Source organism: Monopterus albus, unplaced genomic scaffold, assembly GCF_001952655.1.
Source record: "Monopterus albus unplaced genomic scaffold, M_albus_1.0 scaffold113.1, whole genome shotgun sequence".
Classification (NCBI taxonomy): Eukaryota; Metazoa; Chordata; class Actinopteri; order Synbranchiformes; family Synbranchidae; genus Monopterus; species Monopterus albus.
Window position 1 is genome coordinate 542,873 of NW_018127993.1, and position 27,229 is coordinate 570,101.

The 27,229-nt window shown below is 41.3% G+C and overlaps 1 protein-coding gene across 1 annotated transcript in view; it reads right to left on the minus strand.

Annotated features, from left to right (window-relative positions):
- The window catches only part of LOC109966555 (ATP-binding cassette sub-family A member 1), a 135,093-nt gene that overhangs the window by 20,568 nt on the left and 87,296 nt on the right, over positions 1 to 27,229 (minus strand). The window contains exons 35-46 of the mRNA XM_020611463.1: positions 25,052 to 25,126; positions 23,149 to 23,318; positions 19,248 to 19,425; positions 17,985 to 18,100; positions 16,578 to 16,722; positions 9,813 to 9,936; positions 8,579 to 8,708; positions 7,996 to 8,116; positions 3,962 to 4,024; positions 2,249 to 2,355; positions 861 to 1,002; positions 2 to 57 (exon numbers count right to left, since the gene is read on the minus strand). Of these exons, the coding sequence (XP_020467119.1) occupies positions 2 to 57; positions 861 to 1,002; positions 2,249 to 2,355; positions 3,962 to 4,024; positions 7,996 to 8,116; positions 8,579 to 8,708; positions 9,813 to 9,936; positions 16,578 to 16,722; positions 17,985 to 18,100; positions 19,248 to 19,425; positions 23,149 to 23,318; positions 25,052 to 25,126 (1,427 nt within the window). The remainder of the gene's footprint in view (position 1; positions 58 to 860; positions 1,003 to 2,248; positions 2,356 to 3,961; positions 4,025 to 7,995; positions 8,117 to 8,578; positions 8,709 to 9,812; positions 9,937 to 16,577; positions 16,723 to 17,984; positions 18,101 to 19,247; positions 19,426 to 23,148; positions 23,319 to 25,051; positions 25,127 to 27,229) is intronic.

Below are 27,229 nucleotides of genomic sequence, written 5' to 3' on the forward strand. Positions count from 1 at the left end.
TGCTGATTTGTTGGAATACTTGATGAGCCCCAGCTTCTGGATCCCCCACTCAGCCACCTTTTGAAGAAGGAAACACAGCGACCATTATGGTGCCAAGAAGAGAGTTCACATCACTAGACGCACTTCCATCGCGATTGTCTTTAACCTCTGTGGCTTTCAAGGGCAAGATATGACAGCTGGCTTCACTGTAAGACCTTAATCACAGGCTGCTGAGGTACTTTACGTATCTCCCTTGTATTTCAACAACATCTAATCAGACACCAGCAATCAGGAGCAAAACCGAAGAGCCAGTGCCAGCTCATGAATGTCGCCATAAAATGCAGGCCTAGAACCAGCATTTCCTTCCTTGCTTATTTTGTGGGTGTATGTGTTTACTGATTATGCAAATATGACAGAACAAGGGCCATATCACAATGGGACACAGTAAAATTAAAACTCAGAACTGGGTCCCTTTGCACTGCAGCTAAGAGATCAAAGCTGCGGCACCGGGTCTGAGGCCTACAGTACGGTTGCAGGCATCCTCTTCCTCATTTGATCTTACAGCTGTAGAAGCAAACAGTGTGAGAGCAGCACTGGGAGGCCGCACAGGGCCGGCCACACCACTGGGCCTGGTGAATAATGTAGAACCAAACCCACAGCTGCTGCTCTTCTACCGCTGGCCCACTTTCATTATGTAAAGGTTTATCCTATTGAGGTTCTCCATCACATTTGAGCCTTTTCACACTTAATCACCACTGGCTACCCGATGTTCTTCATGTTGTTGCTTTTGCTCTTCATAATGTCCACCACGAGTGAAACGATGAGTGAACTCCATTTTTAAACAATGAATGACAGGAAGTACAAAAGACTGTAATGGTTACCATGGCGACCTCTTGTTCCGGTACCCCTCTTAACCTGGCATACAATTCCAGATGTTCTCGTCCAGTAAGCAGATCATTAATGGCATCAAACTGGGGACAATAGCCCATGTTCTGATGCACATCCCTCATCTCTGTTCGTATGCTACAAAAGAGAACATATTAGTTATATGATTGACATTTAATGACGAAAAATGATTTAAAGAATATACAGTATTATACTGTATGCCACAACATGACAGAGAAGATGATATCAGATATACATTATGCTTGAATACACGACAAAAGCACACACTTTGTTTATCAATTTTTACTGTATTTCAAAGAGAAACTCATCAGAAACCTGATAAGAGAAAATCAGAACCGAGTAAGTCCAGGCCTGTGCAACACATCACAATGATACTGTGTTTAAGGTGTTTTAAATAAAAATATATCACTAATCCAAACCAAAATCATTTTATTAAGGACTGTTTGTCTAATATTCTGTATGCTAGTGGCCAGACAGCTACAGTATGTTATTAGCTGTCAGTCTTGATGCTAAGCTAATAGCAGTTGGTTCTGGTTTTACATTTAGTCTACAGGACAACGGTAGCAATTCTCTCCTTTAAATCATAACTGATGTAGTCCACTGCTACAGTCAGTTTGTTCATGGACTTTCACAAGAAGAGACTGTTAGTGAGCCACTACTGGCAGTTACTGTAGCCAGCAAGCTGTTCACCAGACAGTAACACGGGGCTGTGTGCAGGTATGTGAGCTCACGCTTAGAGATAAGACAACTGCTAGGAGAAAACCAGTGTCAATTACCAGATGTACAAATGAACAGCTAATACAACTGCTGTAGCTCAAAACCAACCACAGCTCATACTCAGCCATGCTAGGCTGCACCGCCTTAGAGATTCATGCCAATGCAAAGGAACACAGGTGTTTGTTCCTGAAACTAAGATGCTCGAGTCTCCTATTACTGGTGTCAGGGTTTTTTCCTGGCATGTACAAAGATTTCTTATGATTGATTCTGTAAGGCAGGGACAAAAACAGAAATGTACAGGGTGTGAATGCGAAAAGGAATGAAATATGTGCAAGATTCGCAAGAGGCTGGAAGAAACACAAAACAGAATCTTCAGCATTTCTGAGAACATCGCAGTGAGGAGACATGAGAGAAGCAAAGTTGAAAAGACAAAGACAGAAAGGCAGAATGTATATCGAAACTACCGAGCTAAGAAAAACAGAGTGAGAGATGAAAAATAGAAAGCTGTGTTACACAGAACAAGAGCAGCTCAGAAGAGGTGTGAGCTGCTAAAAAAACACCCTGGCTCAATCCCCATCTGAGTAGCCATCTTGGGTGGTTAATTAGAATGAGCTACTTGGTGCACTAGTGGGAGTTAGCACCTCACCTGTATCCATTTAGGAAGGCTTCTCCACTGGAGACTGGGATGTCTCCTGTCAGCATCTTGAACGTAGTGGTTTTCCCAGCCCCGTTGATTCCCAGCAAGCCGAAACACTGGCAGAGACAACGGGGAAGCCTCCATTAGAAAAACTGTTTGGTAAGTTTTCCTGTTCATTCATTCTTTTAATAAAGCCCATCTACAGGCTATGCATATTAGGAAAGATCCATCCATCATCCATACAGCTTATCCTGAGGAGGGTCATGGGAGGGCTGGAGACAATCCCAGCTGACATTGTGCACAAGGTGGGGTCCACCCTGGACAGGTTGCCAGTCTATCACAGAGCTGACATGTAGAGACAGACAAACACACCCACCCACAATCACTCCTACGGGCAATTTAGAGTCGCCAGTCAACCTAAGCTGCATTTTTTTGGACTGTGGGAGTAATTAGTAATGATATAACTGAAAATACAATTGATAGAATATGTATGGAATACGCTCCAATATTCAGCAGTATAACACATTTATAGATTTCTATACACAAACAAAAACATAAATCAACTCAACAAGAACAAATGCTATAAAACCCGACCTTTTCCCAATAGCATTTCTCCCTTCCTCTGGAAATAGTCAAATCAAATATAATTCTCTCTTCTCTTCTCCATGATGATGCAGTTCACTTCCCACTGGAGGGCACGCAGCAGGAAGTTGTCTCTGTGGAGCCCTGCGGTCATGTGACCCGCCTTAGGTGCTCTGGCATCAGCATAAATATTTGATTTCTGTCATCATTGATCCCTGCTTGTTTGTGACCTGTGCTTGTGAATGCATAGAAGTGAGCTAAGCTTGATGTAAATAATGCATGGAAATGCAGTGTGTGATCAGCAGAGCTCTGTGAATCACAATATTCCACTGGCATTTACACTGGGCTTTGAATAAACAGTGGAAGGGAGGATGGATACCGGCGCAAAGCCCACCAAGCACGACTGCCTGTCAGCAGTTGAGATTATTTTTAAATCAATGTATGTGTGTGTGATGGTGAATATATGGGCATTTGTAATGTGTAACATGTTATGAGTAAGGATACTTTGCATGAATAGTTTGTCTGCTTCTGTGCAAAACTTTACTTTGTTGCATTGTTAGCAGTAGGTTAGTCTGCCAATTTACTGAATTTACAGATGCACTGAAGTGAGGATAACTGTGTCCTCATGCCTTCGCTCCACAGACTCCGTTGCTCCAGCAATATCTTCTACAAGCCTGCTTGTGTGTTTTTAGCACATGTTTGCTTGGCAGTAGCATAATGGCAGAAAACAAGCCCAGTAAGAAGATTAGCGTTCTTCCTGACGCCTTTTCTGAGCAGTGTTTGGAGGATATTTTGATTTGACTCAGTTAGATGAAAGACTGAGCCAAATTCAAATCTTTCATGGAAAAAAAAACAAAAAAACGATGGACTCTAAATCCAAGCCTGGATGGAGAATTTCTGCTTACTGCGCCCTGATCTCATGTGTCAACATTTTGTAAATATTGTCATTAATATTCAAATTTTTGTTGAATGTGTCTTATTTTGTTCAATTCATATTCAAACATTATTTTCAGAGGCAACAAAGAAGGAAATAGCTTCTGATACAAGTTATCAAATGTGTAACAGGAAGGAATTACAACATGGACAAATAGACTATAGGCTTGAAAAGGTGCTTGTGTGATTAAGCAGCATTTGGCTCACCTCTGCAGCAGGTACGCCCACACATAGCCTGTCCACAGCAGGGGTGCTCTTCCGGGGATACACCTGCAGGGAACAGACAATAAAATGAATCTACCAGCCAATCAGAAAAGCCAAAAGAAAAGTGTGGGGAGAAGGCAGAAGGCAGGGAAGGGTGGGGGGTAGACAGTGAGAAAGATAGCAGAGAGGATGGCATGTGAAAATATGGAGCGATAGAGCAGCAGGGAAGAGGCGAGATGGAAGAAGTAGGAGGGAAAATGAGGAGGGAAATGAGAGAGAAAGAATGTGGAGGAAAAAGTTTAACAAGAATATGACGACAAGAATGCTAGTATTTGTGACTGCAGTGACAGCATGCATGAGGAAATATGTCTCTGTGAGTATCACTTCAGTATCCTCAGTAACCTTCAACACACTCACAAATGACCCAGTATTTTAAGTACGGACACCGGCTTTGATCACGGTTGCATTTAGTGAACTCAGGATACAGTGAGATGACTAACAAAACAGCATGCTGTCACTAATATGAGGCACATTAAGAAGGGACCCTGTGTGTTGCTCATGAATGAAAAATAAACCTATGTACAACTTTGTAATTCTTGGATTCTTGCTACTTTGTGCCTGTCAGGCTCATCTGAATGCTAATGTAAGCATGAAATCATGCCCGTCATCAGCATGTTAGCATGTTGCAGCAGTAATTAGCAGTGTTGACTGACAAACTGTTGGGTGGACCAACATCTTTAAAGTTCCTACCATGGCTAAAAAGAAAACTAGACCCCATGAGATGTGGAATATCATCTCTCAGGACAAGGATGAGAATGAAACTTCTCACATTCTGATTGTGTGTCAGTGTCCTGCTAAGATCATGTAGCAAAATAAGAAGTTGACTTATGTTTTCTCACTTGAAAACTTTCCACAATACTTTCACATGCTCCCCCCGCTGACCAGCCTATACGCGTTTTGTTTTGTTTTGTTTTGTTTACAAGCTGGTCCACAGAAAATTTCACCAGAGAAGGTAAAGAAACCTTCACTCAAATGGGAAGGACAACAGGTGGACACTCAACAAAATGAGGCATCCGGTGCATGAGGTGATTGTTTACATCCGAGAAGGGTTTGATGTGTTTTCAAAGTGGTCTGAAAGCAGCGGTATCTTGTTCTAGCACCAAGACAAGACAAGGCCTTTGCAGTTGTTGTTTAGTGTGACAGTTAGGACATTTAGCATTCAAAATCAAGGACAGCGCTGTGCCGGAAGAGTCTACTCGTGGCTGTTTTATGCAGAAGTTGAAAACATATTTCTGTAAGAGTGAATGGTCATTAAAACCAAAAACTGACAGCATACGTTTCTGAGGATGAAGGATACATGTCCTGCATAGAATCTCTAGACCAACTATCCACCATTGAAAAAGACTCACCTGCCCTGTACCTGCTGTATTCACAAAGCTACCAAGCAAATGTAAACTTAGAAGTGTCACTTCAAGTCTGACAAACAATGGCATTGCATTTATTACACAGTTGGCACATCAGAAGCATTTGATGAAAACAGGAGTTGCACAGATCCATCATTCTTTCAGTACCATCTGGCAGCTGCACTCAGTACTATCAACCTGGATTATGCATAGTACTTTTTAATGATAGTTTGCAGTGCTAAAGCTGCATTAAAGCAGCAAATCTATGTATGGAGGAAGACAATTTAAGGATAATTCCCATGGGACCTAAGCAGCATAGCAGCTGTCATGATAAGCAAGCTGATGCCTAATCAGATGAGACAGTTGAGAGAGTGTGATAGCAGCGGTTGTGCAGTCCTTAAATACAAATTTACTGTACTGTAGGTGGGAAAATCACAGGTTTCGAGCTCCGGATGCTAGAGATAGGTCAGGTAGTAAGCCATGGCACTGAGGACTCTTCTTTATAAAGGACTCACAACATCTGGTCCATCCATCTACAAGTGACTGACAGTGATACACAGCACTAGCCCACACATCCTAGTTCCCTTTCATCCCGCCGCTCTTCTTTTTCCTACAGTTTATTGTGACAGTAAAAATACTAAAGACTGGTCTCACACCAATTTGTATTAATGTTTGTGCATATACTTCCCTCCTACATTAAAAATAATCTTTATAAATACCCCTGCAGATGTACCCTGGTAGTGAATCACTGCCTTAAGAGATTTATGAGAATGAAATAATAAAATGCTAAAGAATACAAATTACATTGTGAGAAAAACTCACAAAGACAAAATATATATACATATATTCTGGGAAAATTAGGAGAAAATCCAAGCAAAACCAAGTTGAGTAACTTATTAAAAACAAGAGTCAAAGTTTTTCAAATATTTTGTAAAAAATTAAATGTATATATAAATATTTTGGTAGTCAAATGCAACCTTCCTGTAACAACACAATAATAACCTGAGTCAGTTAAATGCCTAGAGTACATATCATCATAGGAGTACTTCTCTTGTACTGTATGTCAACCTGCCACTTATCACACATTCGTCTCCTGAATTCAAACAGCTGTCACCAAGTTCTGTAAAACTTTCTCTGCTAACTTCGAGAGTGACTGGAAGGTTAAACTGACAGCACAGGGCCTGAAAAATGCTCACAGACAGACAGACTTCCATTACAGTCTCCATCGATTACAGTGCCAACGCTAATGCAGCAGCTAAGCGGAGGCTAGCAGGTGGGGTGCATAGCAAAGTGCTCCTGTTTAGAGCAGCAGAAGGAAGGGGAGGAGTGCGAATCTGACATAAGATTGATGGCCTGTCGATCGCTTCAGAGGCATGCTTAGATTTATGACAGGACCCAGTCTGTGGAGCGTGGCCACCAAAGCCATGCGCTCATTGATCAATTTGTTATCTACACCCAGAACGGATGAGGCACAGCTGTGGTAGGAGTCAAAGAGGGCACTACAGGAAGAATCCTGATGCCTTCTGCCGCTGCACTGCTGTTTTGTGTGGTGATGGGCCACTCTGTCTCATCTCAGAGAAATATAGCCAACCCTGAAGGTACACATGAACAAAGACCGAGCTGCCTGTTGACAACAGATGAGCTTAACTGTATCTAATATATTCGCTGGCAGAGTTTTAAAGTTATGTTTACAGTACAGTCAACCAGCGTTTTCATGGGTTTATAAAACATTCCTACAACCCTGCACACATTTTCACCTTGTGAGATGATTTGAAATACATTAACCATCCAACTGTTTTGTTCAGTAATTACCCCAAGGAGTGTAGCATGTCTGTGTCCATGAGCTGGGAGTGAAAGATTAAGTGTGGTGATACTGCAAAGATCAAGGGAGTAGAGGAGTGAAGAGGTGTGGTAGGAAGCAAAAGGCCGTCAGATCATCCAGCTGTTGGCACTGGAGCTGCAAAGCAGGCAGCTGCTGTGACACCATCTGCCAATGCGTGAAGCGTTAATCTTAGCGGTGTTGAGGCATGCACCATCAGCGCAGGCTCGACTTCACCTTACTGCAAAGAGCGGAGTGCCTGAGCTGCACAGGAGTGCAGACTTTTTAAATCCCTAACAATCCCTCGTTTGGTTCTCATGCCCACTTATGATGTTTTTGAATGTTCACAGCTGCAGGTTAGCATCCTGTTTCTTCCATTTGTCCTGCAATCTAAATAACGCAGGTGCAAGTGGTGAAAAAAGTTTCCAAAACTGCAGCATCAACCCACCATCATGCACAGCTGTAGTGGATTACAGCAATTTACAGCAAAAGGTGTCTAAGTTTTAAATAGTGTAGGTTATTATTGTGTACTCACAGAAATGAATAAAATGAGGCATGGCCTAAGAGGTTAATTGCAGGAGAAGAAATACACTGTTTTTCTCTTTCTATCTGAGGAGTTGTCATATGCTCATAAATTATGTGCTGTGAAAGGCAAAGTGGCATGCTACACTAAAAATAACAGCCTCCAACAATGAGTAAAAAAAGGAAATTCAATCTTAAAAAAATGCTCAATGATAGAATAGAAATTAAAAGTGAGAATCAAATAATAAACAAGTATCAAAGCACTAAAGTGTATATAGTCTACTGCATAATACCTTAGTCAGGTCACAGATCTGCAGAAGGTCATTCTGGGCTTTGCCTTCATACACTCGCTCACGTTCCCGAGCAACGTCAATATCCTCTTCCTCTGCAGAAAACGGCTTCTCTGAAATAAGCCTGGCAGATGGACGCAAAGCACGGTTACAGCAGCGCAACCCCCTTCATTAAAATTAACATGAAATCACATGAAAAATTATCTTGGCCTAAGTTTAAGCTCAGTGAAATGATCTCTGCAATTTTCATAAACGGTAGAAGCCACAGGCGTTAGTTTCCATGGCAACCTTGCTATTGGAGTAAATAAATACTCGGGTAAAACAAAAAAGAAAGTCTGTTAGTATTTGCCAAATAGATTCACTGTGCAACAGGTGTTTTAAAATGAATATATAGCACATTATTGAGTTAAATGCGGGGAAACGATTCATCCATCTGTAACGAATGCAACGTGACAATACCCTACTTTATTAAAAACATACAGGAAGAGTCATGACACAGTGTGAGATCACATTCAAATGGACAGAAAACTTTTAATCAAGCAAATCTGAGCTAATTCACTCGGAAAGTGTGAACATCCACTTTTACCTTGGTTTGCAGAAGAACTTGTACTGGATGAGGATCGTGACGACAAACATGACACCCCCCTGTATGGACATGGCGCAGAGGTTCTTTCCCACCATGTCCCAGCTGAGTGGATTCTTGAAACGGTCTTCGCCTGATAAAGAAAGCAAAAAAAGGAGGGAACAACAGAAGAAATATGGGAATAAACAAAGTCAACATATAAAGGAGAAAGCAATTAATTAAATGCATAATTACCGTGTGTCATTTCATGTTAATTTCCAGCCCTTAACTGCAAACACTGAGGATGATTTAGTGGAAATGTTGTCAAAACAAAAGCAATAACCAGATGTGTGTTTTCTTTCAAGGACAGCCAAATATATCTTTGTCAAAAGTTAGTGGAGAGCTGGAATTTGTCAGCTCTTTGAAGTGTTTTTGAGATGTATTCATTGGTGAAAGCCAGCAGTTTAAATGCCACTTACCCTTAAAAATAAAAATAAAAAACTGCTGTCACCTATGGCATGTGAAAAAAATCCCTGACATCCTGTACTTTTCATGTTGAAGCCTCTTGGCTAATGAACATGTACTGTAAGTAAACCTGTGACAGCCCCCCTCTAATCATTTTCAATTCTGTGCTCTCTTTTTCCTCCTTTTCTCAGTTGCTACAACCCTCGAGCCTGAGGGGGTGAGTAAGGAGACAAGAAAAACGAAAGCGCTTTCAGCCTCATTCTCTGGTAAATAGCCCCTCTCCGCACTAGCCCTTTTAAGTTGTGATTGCTTTTCTCCTCCTGCTCTCCCCTACTGCCGCAAATGATTTCTCAAACCACTATTTCCTGCTTCATCTCTCTACAGTTAAGACTCCTCTTCCTCTTTCATGTGCCTCTTTTGCCTCTTGATGACCTCCTCAACCCCAGCTCCACGTCTACAGCACGATTCCCCTCTTCTCCCTTTCTCCGGTCTAAATTTAACATGTTTAGAGCAGAGCTTTAGCAAAGGTTTGAGAATTGTGCTACTGGTCAAATAACGTGGCACTAGTGGGATAAGGAGTCACCATTTTGTGAAGAACTGTATGTAACATTAAGGCTCAAGATGGGGTTGATGTGGTTGATTTTAATGATTTGCTTCAACCATTACTGGATAGACTGCAATGAAATCTGGTACATCTATTCATGTGCCTTTGATTTTGTCAACATCATCATTAATATTGTAATTTGCTTTCTCACGGATCAGTTATGCTGTGGCAGCAGTGGTGGCCTCTTACCAAAACTGCTGAAGAGGGTTGCCATTGCCTGGTTCTTGGCCATGTCAATTAGCCCTCTTCCCAGACAGAAATGAGGGAATATCAGCAGCACCTGCTTCATTATGTTGTTGATTTGGGTGATATTCTGTTTGAGGAAAATGCACACAAACACACAGTAACATAGAAATTAGTGGCATGTGGAATCCTTGAATATTTGAACACTGACACAAAATTAGTCAGCACAAGCACAATATGTCGACTAGTAGCCTCGAATTAGCAGGGCGGGAGGTGCAAGAGGTTTGGGAGACAGGGTGTGGTGTCTTGATGCAGCTGTAGATAATTAAACATCCTGCAGCGCAACTGCCTGCTGAGTGCTGTTGTGTTGCAAGGCTCCTAACGGCACGCTGAGGAAATACATAGCATTTAAGTTCATCTACCTTTTTGATGTTGGAATTGAGCAAACCGTGCGATCTGACACATACAATACATGTAAACAGCCCTAAAATCTTAGCTAGAGGTAGAATGAGCACCCAGACACCAAAGAAACACAGCTGAAAAAAAATTCTGAAAACATCAACAGGCACTCTCTGTGTCTCTCTTTTATTTCCTCTGACACAGGCACTCTCTGTGTCTCTCTTGTATTTCCTCTGACACTGTATGCAACAACAAGACAGAAACGCACACAAAGCCAAAGCATAATGTTGTATGAGGCACACACAAAAAGCTGGTCTTATCTTGATCTGGCATTTTCTGCCTACAGCTGGGCTTTCTCCCCAGAACTGTTCTATCCGTCTCCTCGCCCCTAAGGGCATAATTCAATGGCCTACTAAAGCACAAAAAAACAATTATTACAGAAGTTACTGTAAATGAAGACACGCTGGGTGAGGCTGTAACAACTGGCTCAAATGAGGAAGGACGAATGGGGAGAAAGGAGAGGGTGAAAGAGGAAAAGGCACAGAGAGACAAGACAAACTAATACTACATTTGGCACAGCATGACGTTCAAACGCAGGTTCATGCATTATGCACGCTGCTTCATTGCAGTACAGTCTTCAAAACTCTTGCATACATGGAGAAACACTATAAATTCTTTATTTCTGTTTTTTGGGCAGGGAGGACAGTGAATTGTGTTAAAGCCATCTGCTAGATCTCCTGATGGCGGCCATCACCGCCGCAATATGTTTGCCTGAGTAAATTGAAAGTTAAAATCCATAAGCAGGTTTAAAGATTTAATTTTTTTTCCGTACAGAAGTAGATGGCATGACTGTTACCACTATTGTGTTTGCATAGTCAATATGTAGTCAGGAGGAGCAGCTGGTTGTAGTTTAGCTTAACGTAAAAGCTCAAAACAGCTGAAAACGTGTGGCTTGGCTCTGTTCAAACTTCAATTCCAGCATCTCTAAAGGTCACTAATTAACAAGTTACATCATGTGTTAGTAACTTCCTGGAGAGTCAGTTGCCTGGCAACTGATCACAGCACACAAACAGTCCTATACATGCCCCCCCCCATTACATCACTTTTTGTACAGATAAAACTAAAGTTAGCCAGGAGGAAAGCAGTCCAACCTAATCTTCTCCCATTGTGCCCAAACAAATACTAATATTAAGATTGAAAGGGGGCATGCATATGTGAGATGACTTTTTACAAGAGTCGATGGTCACTGCAGATAAAACTAAAGTTAGCCAGGAGGAAAGCAGTCCAACCTAATCTTCTCCCATTGTGCCCAAACAAATACTAATATTAAGATTGAAAGGGGGCATGCATATGTGAGATGACTTTTTACAAGAGTCGATGGTCACTGGCCTGGTTTCTCTCAGGCAGATATGAGAGTGTGATGAAAAGGCTCCATTGATCATGATGTCAGAGCAAACCTCTGGCTGTCTAGCAACATGTTCAACAACAATTCATCACCCCTTTTATCTCCATTTACACCTTCGTTTGGAGACTAAAGAGTACAACGACCTGCAGTCATGCATCATATGGAAGAATACATTCCACTCCAAACGCAGAGGGGACATCATTTGGGTATATCCCTTTCATCAGTCAATGCATCAGTATTCATAACATTCAGAATGAAAAGTATTACAAATTACTGAGATCAAGCTCATACTGAGGGGAGGGGGGGAGCTGAGGTGCATTGAGAATTCTCTTGTCATTACAATAAGCTAATGTGATTTTTTTTTTATTTAAATGTAGAAACAAGGACAAGTTTTGCAGCTGCTGTGCAGCATAGCAGTGGACATTATAGCTAAAGATGACAGCGACAGTATTTGTCCATACTTTTTGCAAAGATTTAAAAACAGTATTACATTTTATTCATATAATGCTTGATAATGTTGCTGGGTACAAGGTCTTAAGAATGTTTCTATGTGTAAATCAGTGCAAAACAGGGCTACAAGATTTTTTTAGGTGTACACAAGTATGTACTGAAGTTGGAGGGAGTGGGGGGATATGGGGGTGGGAGCAATGTGGGGTTTGTTGGATGATATGTATAGCTCAGTTATAGAATGGGTAACTTGACATGGAAGAATGTAGGTTAACAAAAAAGATATTGATTTGGGAAAGGCTAATTAGTAGCTCTTGGTCAGAAAATGTTTAGCTTACTGTTTAAAACAACTTTGGGATCGCTGAAGATGAAAGGATCAATATCTGTCTGTTTACTGTGAGTCAAAGTAAACGGGCTGCTGATATATGGACTAACCCAAAGCCGTGCACATTTAGGATGATATAAAAATGAATCTGGCATTGAGAATTATGTAAAATAGCATTCATCTAAAAAGAAAAGATCTCTCTGTTCTTAGCTGAGATCTGGTATTTTGCCACTTGCAGTGGAAACTGGACAGTTTCCTAATTTAAAAGAAGAAAAGCAAACCTGTTCACTGTGTTGTTCTTTTTATTTGGGAGCTGCACAATACCTTGTTTAGTAAAATAAAAACAGATACTGATTTTGTAAATATGGATAACGCATATGAAACGTTCCAATTTGCCAGATACTTGGCAAAAGCCTGGGAGAAGAGGAAAACAGCTCTGTATCAAGATGACTTGTAGATGACTAGTATTTAGAATAATATTTTTTTGGTTTCTTGTACTGGAAGATGTGCTCCCTCTTAAAATATTGGTGTCTTGTAATCCCACGTGGGATGGGCCAGATGTCCGGCATGACAGAAATAAAATAAAACTAAATTAATTAACCAACCTTATTTGGGCTTTTGAAGGAACCCAAACATGCTTTAATATCCAAAACATTTTTATCCTTCTGTTGTTAGCAAATGCATAAATGTCACACACAGATATGCCTTAATGAAGGCACTGCTCTTTACATTCAACACTAAGATTCTACAGAGATTAAAGAAGTCAAACAGACAACAGCTAGGACTCCAGCTGAATGTGCACGGCAGAGGGATGCAAAGAACCTGAGGTCTAATTTGAGATCAGTACATGAAATAACATATCTTCTCTTGACCGGGTTTTCATCAAGGAGATATGAGAGGCTCTTAGTCGCGGATGATGGAATGCTGGACAATTTTTCTGTTATGCTTGTGTTATATGCCCATAAATCATCTTCAAATGGTTTTGAAGGTGGTAGAGTCTGCCGGGCACTTATCTGACCCACATCGCTACTTGTGCTTATTCCCACAGCACAGCTTCATTCATAATGCTGGGAATCACAATGAGAGCAGACACAGTCTACCAAGGTATTTTCTGGATATGACAGTCAAGACTTCAGTGTTTGTGGAAAAGGTGCTCTAGTTGTCAGATTTTGCTTGTGATTTTTGATAAACAAACAAGTCCCTGCTTCTTTTATGAAGAATACACCATGTAAAGCCTTCTATGCCTATTTAAAACACCCTGTTGATAAAGGCAACTGGTCAGCACACAGTGGCAATTACCCTGCATGAGGTAGGTAGGACCTGGCCACACTGCCAGACCTGTATGCTTATCCTGGAAAATCTCTCTTTGTGGTTATCTCTGAGAGGCACGTGGTGGAGGTATCGACTCAGACATTGCTTCAAGCATACAAGGCAGGCTGGGATTGATGCAATCCACAGGGAGCTGGACATTCCTGAGGGGAAGAAAACCTCCCCTTGGTCTCGAGACGAAACTGGGGCACCGAGTCTGTAACACTGCAGTTACTTTTTCTATTTCCTCTCTTGGAAAAATGGTGCTGTGCCCAAAAGGAATCTGGATTCACCCTGTGCTTGAAAACAAAGAACAGACTGAAGCCGGAAGCTTCACTTTTGAGTGACACTGTTGAACTAATGCCACCGCTGAGGAGTCTAAAAATGATGAGATGATGCTTTGAAATAGTGGAAGTCACAAAAGGAGGAGACTGGTTTGAGCTGCCATGTGTAGGATCTACTCTTTCTGCCTAACTGGGTCACTGTTGTATCTATGTTAGCAAGGCCATTTTGTGAAGAGTCTGTTTCACAGAGATATCTACTCCTCACTGGGGACACATGGAAACCTGGAGAGCTATAACATTTGTTGATTGATGAGGTTCTCTTATCAGCAGAGAAATCAAGTCAGATTAGCTGAATTATCATGGACCCCTGTCCCTGCCAAGGCTCAGAGAAGCACTATCTCTGTCCCTAATGCCTTGGACAAGAGCAGTGCGCAGTAAATCCGTCCCTTTACACTGCCTGTGGGAAACATATTGTCCATTAAATTATCACCAGCGGCGCCCTTTATGAGTAATATGCTCTGCTAACACTGTATCAATAAATAAAGCGAATGCAGAGACAACAAAATGGCAACAATAACATTCTTTGAGGAGAGACGTGCCGGACAAAAATACAAATTGATAATGAAGGATGGCGCTAATGAAATCACAATGCAAATGAAGCAGCCTCATTAGGACGCAAGAAACATCCCATGCCATTGGTGAGCGGCGGCAGCGGAAGCGTCAAGTCAGAGGCAGGCGTGTCGAAGGGGACACAGTGCGCAGAGGCAAAGTCTTTCAGACACTAGGCTCCGTCTGAAGTGTCGGCTCAGAGCTGTGGGAGACGTCCTGATGAAGCATCAGATGTATAAGCAGCTTGTCAACGAGTGAAGTGCTATTCTGTCTGTTGACAAGGAATGACTGATCAGCAACAGACTAAAAATATGAAGTGAAAAAGCCCTAAGTGTGGGTGATGCTAATCATGCAAACAACAATCAAGTCTACAAATCAAATTAGACATATCTGGTTCACAGAACAAATTAAAAAGCCAAAAAGAAAAGTAGACAATGTCCTTAATAGCACCGCCTGTAAAAAGGTGCTATTGAGATTCCTGGCTGTTGCATAAATTGAAAAGTCACTTTTTCTTAATGAAATGTGACTTAAATTATAAACACAAGTCAAATGACTGACAGTCAACATTCCCCCTCTCTCTTTTTCTTTACAAACTAAGTTCTCCACTTCTTATTTAATTCTTTTTTTGGCGCCTTTGTCTTTTGAATCCCCTGAGACTGAAGCAGCTTCCAGTTAAAGCGAGCACTTGCTGAAAGATGGATGAAGAAAGTTCTCCAAAGACCCAATTCTCACCAAATTGTTAAGGATTAAGGGGAATAGGGAAATATCTCCTTTGAATAATCCTTGAGAGAATAAAGGAAATATATTAAAAGTAATACCAGGTGGGTGAACATTCCTCCCACAAGTGTAAGGAAGTATTTGCTTCAAAAACTCAAAGCATTTATCTATGATTCAAGTCAATTAGCCATCCACTTCTATAGCTTCCAAGTGCATTTTAGGCAGCTATGGGAGACTGTGCCCGCTGTTTCACATGAACCGCATCTTCTGTGGTGCATACACAGACATGGCTGAAAGTACTGGTGCCCTTACACTTCACTGAAACAATGTTCCATTCTTCTGTTAGGCTGAAGTCTTGCTTATTCCACAAAGATCTTTTAAATAGGCCTGAATAAAACTAGTGGTGCTATATCCCTTAGAAGTGGTGATAAATAAGTGGACTGCAGTGATATTTCAAGCAGACTATTGTCTTCATTTGTCACTTAAATGGTAAAAAGCGCTCATTGTGGTGTTTGGTGCCACACGGACAAGAGAGAGAAAACAAGAGGATTGTCTGATGAGATCAGGAACATTTCTCATGCATGTTAAATGAAAAAAGCTGCAAGACCACTTCTAGGTTTAAGGACCATGAGGCTGCAATCAAACTGCCTGGTTATGGCTGCAACAGGAACACTGACCCCAGATGGAACAAAAGGATGGTTTGAATAATGGGAGTATAACCAAACTGACCTCCAAGATCTATGTACAACAGTGTCAAGCCACACCATGCACTGCTTTCTGAATGAAAGTGGGTTCTATAGAAAAACAAAGACCCTGCCTTTGAAAGAGAAACATTCAAAAATCCATGTTGAGAAGTCACAGTACTTCTGGGAGAATGCCCTTTGAACAGATAAAGCTAAACGAGAGCTTTTTGGTCACATTAGCTCCAAGTTAACAGAAGAAACACGAAAGCTTTCAATGGCAAGAACACCCCGCTGTGAAACACGGAGGAGCCACAGTCATGTTATGGGGCTGCTTTGCTCTGCCCCAGGTGAAGACTATCATTCTGCCTGGTGTCAGAGAGCTTTGTGTCAGTCACAGTTCATGGCTCCTCCAATGGGAGGGCAAACCATAACATACATCTGAAAGCACCAGGTTTGGATCACAAGAAAACACCGGAGCATTCTGAAGTGACCTGCTTCGAGTGCTGATCCTAATACAACTGAACCTGTATGTATACAAATCTCTTGTTGACTCCAGAATAGGTGTGTGTTTGTCTGCATGTGGCTGCCACTCACTTCATCATTAATGATCTCCATAACAAAAGTGGCCACGCTGCTGTTAATGCCAATAAAGAGGTTGATGCAGGTCAGCACCACGTAGGCTGTGCTGGGCACGCTGAAGATGAAGGATGCTGGGTACATCAAGGGGGTGATGGACCACCTAAACAGGACAACACACTGTCACACAGAAAGCCAGAGAGGGAGAACAAGGTAACCTGATTTAAATAAAACTAGAGACAAAGCTAATATTACAAAGCTGGTCTCCACTGTGGTCCATACTAGCACTTGTTAATAAGCAATTACTTATTCCTTGCTTTTGTCAATTAATAAATGCAAATTACCAGTTCACTTGTATCGTTTCATAGCCCCACCAGCCTCTTCTGATCATTTGCAGAACACGAGCCATCAAAGCAATGCTGCACAATAAATGCCACTCATACTTATTCCACCATGTACTGGAGGTAGCTGAAGCGCGGCAGTGGTGTATTTAACAAATAGTTCTTTTGCAAATTAAGAACATCCATACAAAAGATATGATGGGTGTATTAATTATGATGCACTGGTACAGAATAAACTACTTGCTATATAAAATAGTTATCATTTTCAGCAGACAGTAAAATGCTGTCTCTGCATTTGTGCATCAGCATCACTATCATCAGTATTACTGTGACTCCAGTAACAGATCTGTAATAAATAGGATAAAGCACTGCCAGGGGATGGGTAGCCTACTTTTACCTTTGATATTTTAAGGTGCATTAACTAAGATTTTACACATTGCCTGATAGATCCTGTGAAAATGTCTCTCAGCTATCCTACCCCCCGCTATGACACCGTCTCAGCCCTTCTGTTGTTAGCCCAGCTTCTTTACCCTGTTCTGTCTGTACATTATCTCTGCATGGTGTCTAGCAAAGGTTATAAGAACCAGGAATAGTCATTTCAAACAGCCATGCATGAAGGACCTTTCACCTGCTAGGTCTGAAACCGTGGCTACCAGGTCACATGGACTTTCCTCTGTTCCTGATCAGCTCTGCTGTGCCCACCTGCAGTTATTCACTTTCTCTGTGGTATAATCGTCGTAGTAGAATATTATCTTGCCAATTGCTACCGTTCGCCTCTTTAGCTACAGGTATTTTTGAACTCAGCCTTCTGTCTGTTCCCCTTTGGAACTTTTTGTCTGTGCTCAAATTGCTGGTCTGTCTTCCGCCTCTGCTGGTCCTGACTTTGCCTCCCATCATCACTGCCTGGTTCTGTGTACCTGGACCTCCTGCAAGTCTACCTGCATCTGTCTGCCTGTCTGAAAGTTTGTCCTCACTGCTTGGTGGGGCAATAGCATCTAATACGCCACAATCCATGACCCACTGATTGAAAGTCAAAGGACATCTACGGTGAATATTTTAAGTGTCAAATTATTAACTGACTTACCCGTACAAAACAAGCAGCAGAATCAAAGCAGGCAGGTTTGGAGGGGAAACGTAGGCCTTTTGTTGAAAGCCAAGGAAGATCACAATCACAATCAAGCATGGGACGATGTAGTTACACTGTCAGAACAGACACAAACAAGCGAACAAGTAAGTAAGTAAGATTCTATCCTGATCAGAAGTAAGAAATCACTCAGGCTGCTTCCTTTTGACATTCTTTGGTTTAATTTTTATTAAATCAGCTGACAACTTTTTAATTAGCGGTCAATTGTGTCATGCTTTAATGTTTTACAGTAAATAACTCAGTGAATAACAGACTTGCCTTCTGTTTAAGGCAAGTGGTCACTCAATGACACAATGATCTGAATAAGCTCACAGTGGTTTTATAACATTTTCATCTTGGAAACTAATATTTATTTTACATTTGTTTAAACCTATAAATGATCAAAACAAGGCTGGAAAAGGCTTTTAGGTGTTTTAATTCTTCCCAAAGGACTAAGCTAATGTTTTGTAATTAAAGCTGTTATCATACATTCAGCACTGAATTAATATTCCATTTGATTGCAGAGGTTCATTAAAATAAAAAATCCAGTTTTCCAGTGGTGGATAAATGATGCACTTTAAAGAGAATGTATCACAATAGAATGGCATTTGTGTATTTACAGTTTACAGAAAAGGTTTACACTGAAATATAAGGAGCAATCAGCCTGGACTCCCTCTAATATCCTTGTTGTCGATAGAGCGTGCATGCTAATGTAGAGAGCTCCAGGCTAGAATCATTAGACCGGCTCCTCAGGTACATTTGTCTTCCACTCAGATAGCCTTTATCCACCATAATAATGAGTGTCCTGATGCCATTCTTTTCCAAAGGTACCTGATTAAATGTTTACTTCCATTATGCCCCAGGGAAACTGCAGAAAAGCCTGTTGAGTGTAACCAATGGGGGTAGCTGCTGTCGATAATTACCCCTCAGCCAGTAACAGTTTCTCAGGTGAAGCTTTTCCCAGATGTCAGCAGTGTCAAAGCTACACTATCAATTACAGTGGAAGAATTTTTTTTTTTTTTTTTTACATATAGCCTTAAAATATTATCTCTAGGACAGCAGTAGATGATCAAACTAAGGCAAAATGAGACCTACAACACTGAAGCCTGGCTTGGATGAATCACATCATAGCACAGATATAACTTCTGTAAACACTAAACTATACCTCATGAAGAGTTGATCAATTAGTAGGTGCTACAGCAGCCTAATGAAGCTGCTACTTACCATGTCCCAGGCAAAATTGGCCAACCAGTAGACAGCTGGGTTCACTCCACTGACAAATTGCAGATGCTTGGCTTTGCTCACCCTCTCTTGGATGAGGAAAAGGACAAAGCTGGCAGGGATGAAGGACATGGCAAAGATAACGCAGATGGACACCACCACATCGGTGGAGGTTGCGGCCCTGTGATTCAATAAAGCACAACAAACAGGAAGTTGACAGGAGAGCTATTGGTGTGTACCAGCCCAGTGAAGAAGAACCACAGAGAGGTGAGCGGCGATTAAACTTAGTGCTGCACATGTTTGCAAATGTTGGAATTCTGAGAAGACTCTCTGAGGTGATGGGGACCATGGGGTTTGGTTTGAAAAGCATCAGATGATTTCATCTGAAGACGATTTCAATAGAACACAGGTAAATACAGTAAGTAATAATTGTAGCTACACTGGTTTTTCAGATGCTACACCATGTGAGCACTTTCCTCAGGGTGCCCTAAGGTGCTTTGTAAGAAACCGTCCACATGAAATATCTCCATGAAATACAAAACTTTACCTCAACTGAAATCCAAATTAAATGGTCCCATTCTTCCTATGAAAAAGATTCAATTTCCATACTTGACTTTCTATTCCAGTGCACTTTAGAAAAAGCCATATACGACAGCATTTACAATTTCTACATCTGCCAACATTCACAAGGCCAGAAATATTAAAAATCACCACAGTGACATCCATGAGATTAATAGAAAAGGTTAGAGACTTGGCGCTGTGCTGTGGGCAAAGTGTATTCAAGATTAAAAAACAAAATGACTGAATAGAAGTGAAGAGATTCACAAAAAAGTAAACAGGTCTGTGGTTGATTCTCTTGTTACCAGGAAATGAGCCAGGTGACATTTACACAGCATTGAAGCACCATTTAGAGCTTTTTCTGTAATGCACTAAACACATTACTACTGTATTACTGGATGCATTGAAACAAATTTTGCTCCACCATATATCTAATGCTGTTAGTGGAGATGACAAGCATTATAATGCATTAATGGAAAGCACTGAAAATGCTGATTGTTCATAATAAAAAAGCTTTTAAAAGATCATGATAGGCCAGTTCTAAGCCTCTTGCATCTCTTGGCAACCCGGTAAACAGGTGAAGAAAACAAAGGAGCAATGATACAAATCTCAGCCAGAGTTCTTATGTGTATTAGGTCATGTTAGAAACATTATGACTTTCATTTAACAGTACTATATTGTCATTTATGCCATTCTAGCTTTGAAAATGCCCTTCGTTGTGGCTGCTCAGTTAGCGCTGAATAAAACTGGTGCACTCTTTTAACCCCCACTATCATCCTCACCCTTAGCATGTGATAATCTCCCACAAGCCTACAGCATATTATTTTTAGCTTATTAAATAAGATGCCATGTGTGGCTGCATTTATCATCACCAAACAGACGCATTGAGAACACATGGAATCGTTTACCACAGCACAGTAGGTGCCAGCCCACATTTCAACAGGTTTCAAGGGCTGTGCGCTCTGGTTGGGCGAGGAGATAATATACTATAGGGGACAAAGCTGTGAATGATCTTACCATGAATAGTTGAAGCTGGCTAATTGCTGTGAAGAAGAGGACAAGCAATCTGCTAATGAACTAATAATGGAAGAGCAAGAAAGATGAGTAGTGTGAGTAGAGCTTGACAGTGCAGATTGTGATCCTTGAGTTTTTTTTTTTTTTTTTTTTAATGAAAAGAGCTGGAGGACACAGTCTTAAATGTTAAAAGCATGAGATAATTATCAAACCCGAAGCTCCAGGCACAACATTCCGGTCATTATTTGCATTGTGCAGCAATATGTAGATAATGTCCCGAACCAGTTTGACAGAAGAGAAATTACAGTTTGGCAACTCAAGCATGTATTTGATTTTGAATGAATCATTTTTGCAGATAACATGCACTAAAACAATCAGAAACAATAAGTTGCTGATGGAAGCTAAATTATACAGTACAAGTTCAACAAAGCAGTAAGAAGTGAAGTGTTTTTCTGTTAACAAAAGAATATTAAGATAAGAGTGGTAATTTTGATGGGTGTAAGCATCAATTTTCTCCCCAGTGTTGTAGCTCGTGGCATCACTTCCAGTAAAATTTGTTGGGAAGCTGAAGAGGAGTGTCACTTCAAATTAGATGGTGCAGTGAAATTGTGGGCCCTGACAAGTGAACAAGTCATTTGTGATGAATTATTATCGACATAACAGCTATAGCAATTATATGTGACATTAAGGGTGTATCAGTGAGGAATAAATCAGTTTTTAAGGCTGAAATTAACAAATTTCAGATTGTTTTTATAGAATACTGAGATATTTTTGGATTTAGGTGGAAGTTAGTGGCTCCTTTTGCTCCTTTTTGCTCTGTAATTCAGGGGAAATACAGACAAAACCATGTTTCTTGGTGTAACCAGATAGCACCAGACAGTGAAATGAGCAAAATACAAAATGTGGGCATTTCACCTTAAATAGGTGATTTTCACAGCAGATATTTTGACTTGTCATATTCAGAGTTTCCGGGCTAATCTAGAAATCGTACTGTAGTTTATAAATTTTTGTTGTCAACGTCTGCACAGAGAAGCAGAGAGGAAAAGTCTCCCCTTATGGATCTACAGATTGCAGGCCATCGTAATTATCTCCTAAGCCTCGCACAGTCACTCCCTCTAACTCAGGGCTGTCGTCAGTTCAGAGTGTCCGGGCTAATCTAGAAATCGTACTGTAGTTTATAAATTTTTGTTGTCAACGTCTGCACAGAGAAGCAGAGAGGAAAAGTCTCCCCTTATGGATCTACAGATTGCAGGCCATCGTAATTATCTCCTAAGCCTCGCACAGTCACTCCCTCTAACTCAGGGCTGTCGTCAGCACCTCCTCACTACATAAATACCTGGCTGAGCAGTGGGCTGGAGCAGCCGCAGTGTATGGAATAAAACTGCTACTACATGGTGATTGGTGGCTGCCGCCGACTTCCCTGTATAATGCTGTGGCACTGTACAGTAATTTGCTGCGGTGGGATGTATTCCCAGGGCCTTCCATTAAAACAGTTGATTACAATATGGTCTGTGTACAGCCAAAAGGCTAATACTGACAACAGATTGCGTCCAAGCATACACACAATCACTGGTCACAATCACAAAACAGTACACAGAGAACAGATAGATCCATATGGTACGAGCGGGTATGTTGTGATTTAGCACATCATTAATCTCTGACTCTCAGGGGAAGCTGCTCTTTTGCTAAACCTGGGATGAAGTATGAGAAAAATGGTATATCCCCATAAGGAGCTCCCATGGGTGTCCAAATCTGTGCACGCTCGGACAAATCCCTCATCTATCTCTCTGTCTTAAGCTTTACTCGTCTGTACTCCCTTTGTCTGGGCTCTATCTGCTTTTCTCTCTCTTTCCATGACTGTCTCTCTCTCTCACTGTACCTCGTCTCTCCCAGTTTCCAATCATCATCAGTCTCTGTCATCTGCATGTCATCAGAAAACTTTAAAAAGTGTTCAACAACAAGAGAAAAATGCATTATAGCAGCCCTACAAGCAGAAACTGCAGATGAGGTTTGCAGATGCTGTTGCAGTCTACAATGTAAACTCCACAGACAGAGCATTACTTTTAATATGTTTGGACCCTCAGCACACTGTGCACTTGTGTTATCCATATGGATTTGAAATGTGTGTACAGCATGTTGTCAGCATTCCTGTCATGTTTTTCTGACCTGAAGGCACAGAAAATGTAATCATGTCTAGCAGCATGGAATTTTCAGCTTGCACCTTTGCTCCATGAAGCTGAAACGCAGCACCAGTTCAGTCTAGACTCATTTCCTCCATGCTGTCTAAACCAGATCTGCACTTTAACTCCCCTTTTTTGGTCTTATGACTCACATGGCCACAACTGAGAGCTGCTCCTTGGTGAGGTTGAGAGGGTGATTGGACACAGAGATGCCATACCGGCGGGGATCCTGTCCTGCCGGCAGATTTCCCCTCAGGATGGCGTTGTTGGCCACACCGAGGAAGGACACCATACCATGCCATGCCTGGTTGTAGAACCACACCTGCCGAGGTAGACACAAGCGTTTGCACTGAGAACAGCAGGCAGAGGCTCTGTGGTGGCTTCAGATGTCTCCAAGAAACTACTTTTGTCACCACCATGGAAAATTCATTTGGTCATGGAGAAAGATTTAGCAGGCAGGTTATGAGTGTGCATAAGTGTGCAGCAGTTGCACATGAAATGAGGTTTCTTTTCAAAATGTTTGCCAAGACATTTGGAGCTGCCCCATTTTACTCACTGTGTCAACAGAAGGAGGTAGCTCTGTCTCTTTGTTTTGGCTCTGTTCACAAGCTCATTTGCTCTTAAGAGCTGTGTGCCACCACAAAGAAAGTTGTGAATGAAAGTCATTTATAAACCCTTGGTTTGCCACAACTGAAGAAACTTAGAAAGAATTGGAGTTGTCATTTGTGAAGGTGCTAAGGTCCTTTACATGTGTGCAAGCTACAGTGAGATGTACAGCACAGTCTTGAGTTAACGTTGGGCGTCACATCATTTCAAACATTTTTGGGGGGAAGCACTGCTCAATAAGAATGAGCAACACAGCTGACAAACATTACTTTTTCATTTGATTGGACATAAAGGCCTGCAGTGAATGTCATATCCTGGTGTGGCACAGCGTACGAGCTGCAGAAACAGCAAGTGTGCCGTTAAAAAAATATGCAAGTTCTTTTAATGTAAGTGATTCTCTGAGTGTATGGCTGCTAGGGTGTAGAAGAAAAAGAATAGATAAAAGAGTGGGAGCGACTCCCTGCTGATAGTGCAGCGCTAATTAAGAGTGGATAGTGTTTGAGTGTCAGCCTAACATAACACTGCACCACAGAGAAGGATATGGAGAAACCAGAGTGTACACACACACACACACGTGCATGCACACACATAGTTGTGCCTGTCTGCGACTCTCATTCTCTCTGTCTCACACACACAGATCAACAAAAACTGATATTGTATTATTGTAATTATTTCAGAATGTAGTTTCTAAAAGGTCTGCAACTGCAAAATCATGTGTCGCGCTCATGTTCAATAACAAAGAGCACCAGCTTGTCTGCTTAACACACGAGGGTGGTATGGGGGGAGTTAAAATGATGTGAGGAGACATAATGCCGAGCCACATTCACATTTTACTCCTGAAACTACTTTAAGCATCAGCTTGTGTTGGGTAGAAGCAATACTCAAATCTCATTTCAAGATATATCAGATATTACTGTAACTATCTAAATTCAAAGGTATTTTGTTCATTATAAAACTAAAGAGGTAAATGCACATTACTTTTGTTTATTGCTTTTCAGAACAGTTCAAAACTGTGTTTGTGTTTGAATAGAATTCAATACAAAAATGGCTTTTAATTATTGATATTCAGTCTGTTTTGTATTCAGCCGGTGAGGACACAGTCACTGTATTAACAGCCTGAACCATTAGCCTGTTCCTTAACTTTACACAAATTTAGTCCTAACCCACTGTGTCACTATTTATCACATCTCCTCCTGACTTTTGCCAAGATAAATTAAAAGGGTCAGCGCTTTTGTTAGAAAATTATGGCAACATACATTTTAATTATGTAACATAAGCACAAGTAGAAAGGTGAGTAGACCAGTGCGGGTCTCTTCTTCACAAGTGTTCTTCCCTAAAAATTCAACGTGAACCAGCCTAACGTCTGTAGTGTGCAAACATTAAACCTTCATCTAATTGGCTCTCATTTCAAAGTTTCACAAAGGGGCACAACCAAAATGAATACAGTACCTTTAAGTTGTCCCTGGTTCCCAGATTTTTCAGCAAAGTCTCCGACTTCTGGAAGAACTGATCAGTCACATTATCCTAATAAAGATAAGAAAAATGTAAAAGAAAAAAAAGAGTTGGAGATTTAATTGGCTGCTCTTGGAAAACCACTATACTGGTCTTTGAAATGCAAAACACAAGGCAGAGGGAGACAAGAATTTAAACTCCCAGAGAGCATCTGAATGTGCTGAGCCACTTGGAGGGAAAAATGTGTCCCCCTGCTATTTTGGCTACTTTTTCTTCCTTTGACATTTCTGTTTTATTAAATTGTGTGAAATAATTAAACTGACGAGAAGAGGGAGAGGACACGAGACAAAGAGCAACAGAAACTGCCTAATTACCTGATGTACAAATCAGTTCTCAGCAGCAACACTGGAGGTCTTAGAATCTAATGTAATGAGCAGATAAATAAAAACAACAGGGAAAGTATTTTTCTAGAGCTCACTTTTATGGTGAGGCTGGACTGGACAGGCTGCATTAAAATCTGCTCTTCTCCTCTCATGTTTCATGTGAAATGAGCCTCGGGATGAGAGCTTGAGACGACAGGCAGGCGACTTCCAAGGCGTCATGTTGATATCATGCTGTTCAGCCCAGCCATAAGAGCACTGAGCACATTACATGTGTGATATAAATGCAAATAGACCTCCTGTTGGACCCATCCTTCATCATATAGCCTTAGCAAAGTAGAAGAGAGGTTGGTGGTTTAAAAAAAAAAACAAAAAAAGTGCTGCTGACAACTGGGGAGAGAGGTTGGTGGTTTAAAAAAAAAAAAAAAGTGCTGCTGACAACTGGGGAGAGAGGTGTGGGGAGAAAAAATAAGAGGCGAAAAATCATGATAGACATCCCAAGAATGCAGGAGTGTGCTCAGGTGCAAGTGCTTGCCTGTGCTGAAAGAGGGAGCGTGGAAAGAAACAGACACAAAAGGTATATTCAACACCCAAGGGAGTTACCAAGAAGGACAAAGGACTGGAGATCACAGCATACAATCCTTCTTTCAGCCAATTCTACACCACATTTGGAAACATTTTGACAATGCATTCAGAGCGATTATTTTCTTTTTGTCCTGCCATAGATCCATGCTCCTTTGACTTGCACATCGTTTCAGTGAGGCAGCACTGACTCTCCATCTCTTTCCATATCACAGTGTGAAAGAGGAGGCAAGAACAACCCCCCCACCCCCTCTACACTGACAGGAGTATTTGTTTTAGTAACATCCTCTCTGTTCCAAGTCATTACCTATTCATATACTGTAGCAGGCAGAGAACAAGACTTGTTTGTAATGCTTCCTCCAGCGAAAGCAAGGCAATCTTAACCAAATTTTGTCTTTTTACTTCACTCCGGTTTGCTCTGTGCCAAGCAGCCACTGACAGCACCAATAGGCAGCCTTCCTGAGGATTAGCGGTGGCTGAAGTGAGATGAGAAGTGGGCCGGCAGCTGTCTGAGTCTAATCCTTGACAAACTCCTCCCTGCTCAAGGACAATGACAAGCCTGGTTTGGCCAGTGGACCTGACCATGCCACAGCTAATGACACAGCAGTAAAGCCTTTCAAGTGTATGGTGACTTTTTTGGCTTGTATTCCAAAGTGAACTGCACAGTTCAGTGGCAAAATGATCTGTATTACAACTTGTCAGCAAGGAGTTCATGGTTTGTTAAATTAAGGGTTAACTTCTCTGAATAATTTAAATAATAACTTAAAAAAACTTTTGTTTTAGAGGGTTACAGAAATGTCTCAGGGAACAGCGTGGACAATACCACCATCTACTGTACATAACACACCATCTGAGATCAAATTTTTGGCAAGATTATACAATTTCCAGTACACAGCCTTTCTTACTCTCATCATGCTCATCAGGTCTTGCAACACAGAACCCTATTTCTACCTGCTAGACAGAGGAAATGCAATTACACAGACGTTTCAAAGCACACTTCCCAGTCTGAGCAGGTGGCTCACAGTGCAGAAACCCATTGCTTTCACTTATCGTCTCACAGCAGAGAGCCAGACATTTCCCAAGGACAGTTTAGCGCTTTAAAAACAAGGAATGCAAAGCTCGGACAGCTAATGCCTGGCGATTAGAGTTACATCATTGCTGCCGCACGAATTAAAGTCACATTAACTTCAAGATCTGGGAAACAGAATAGGGA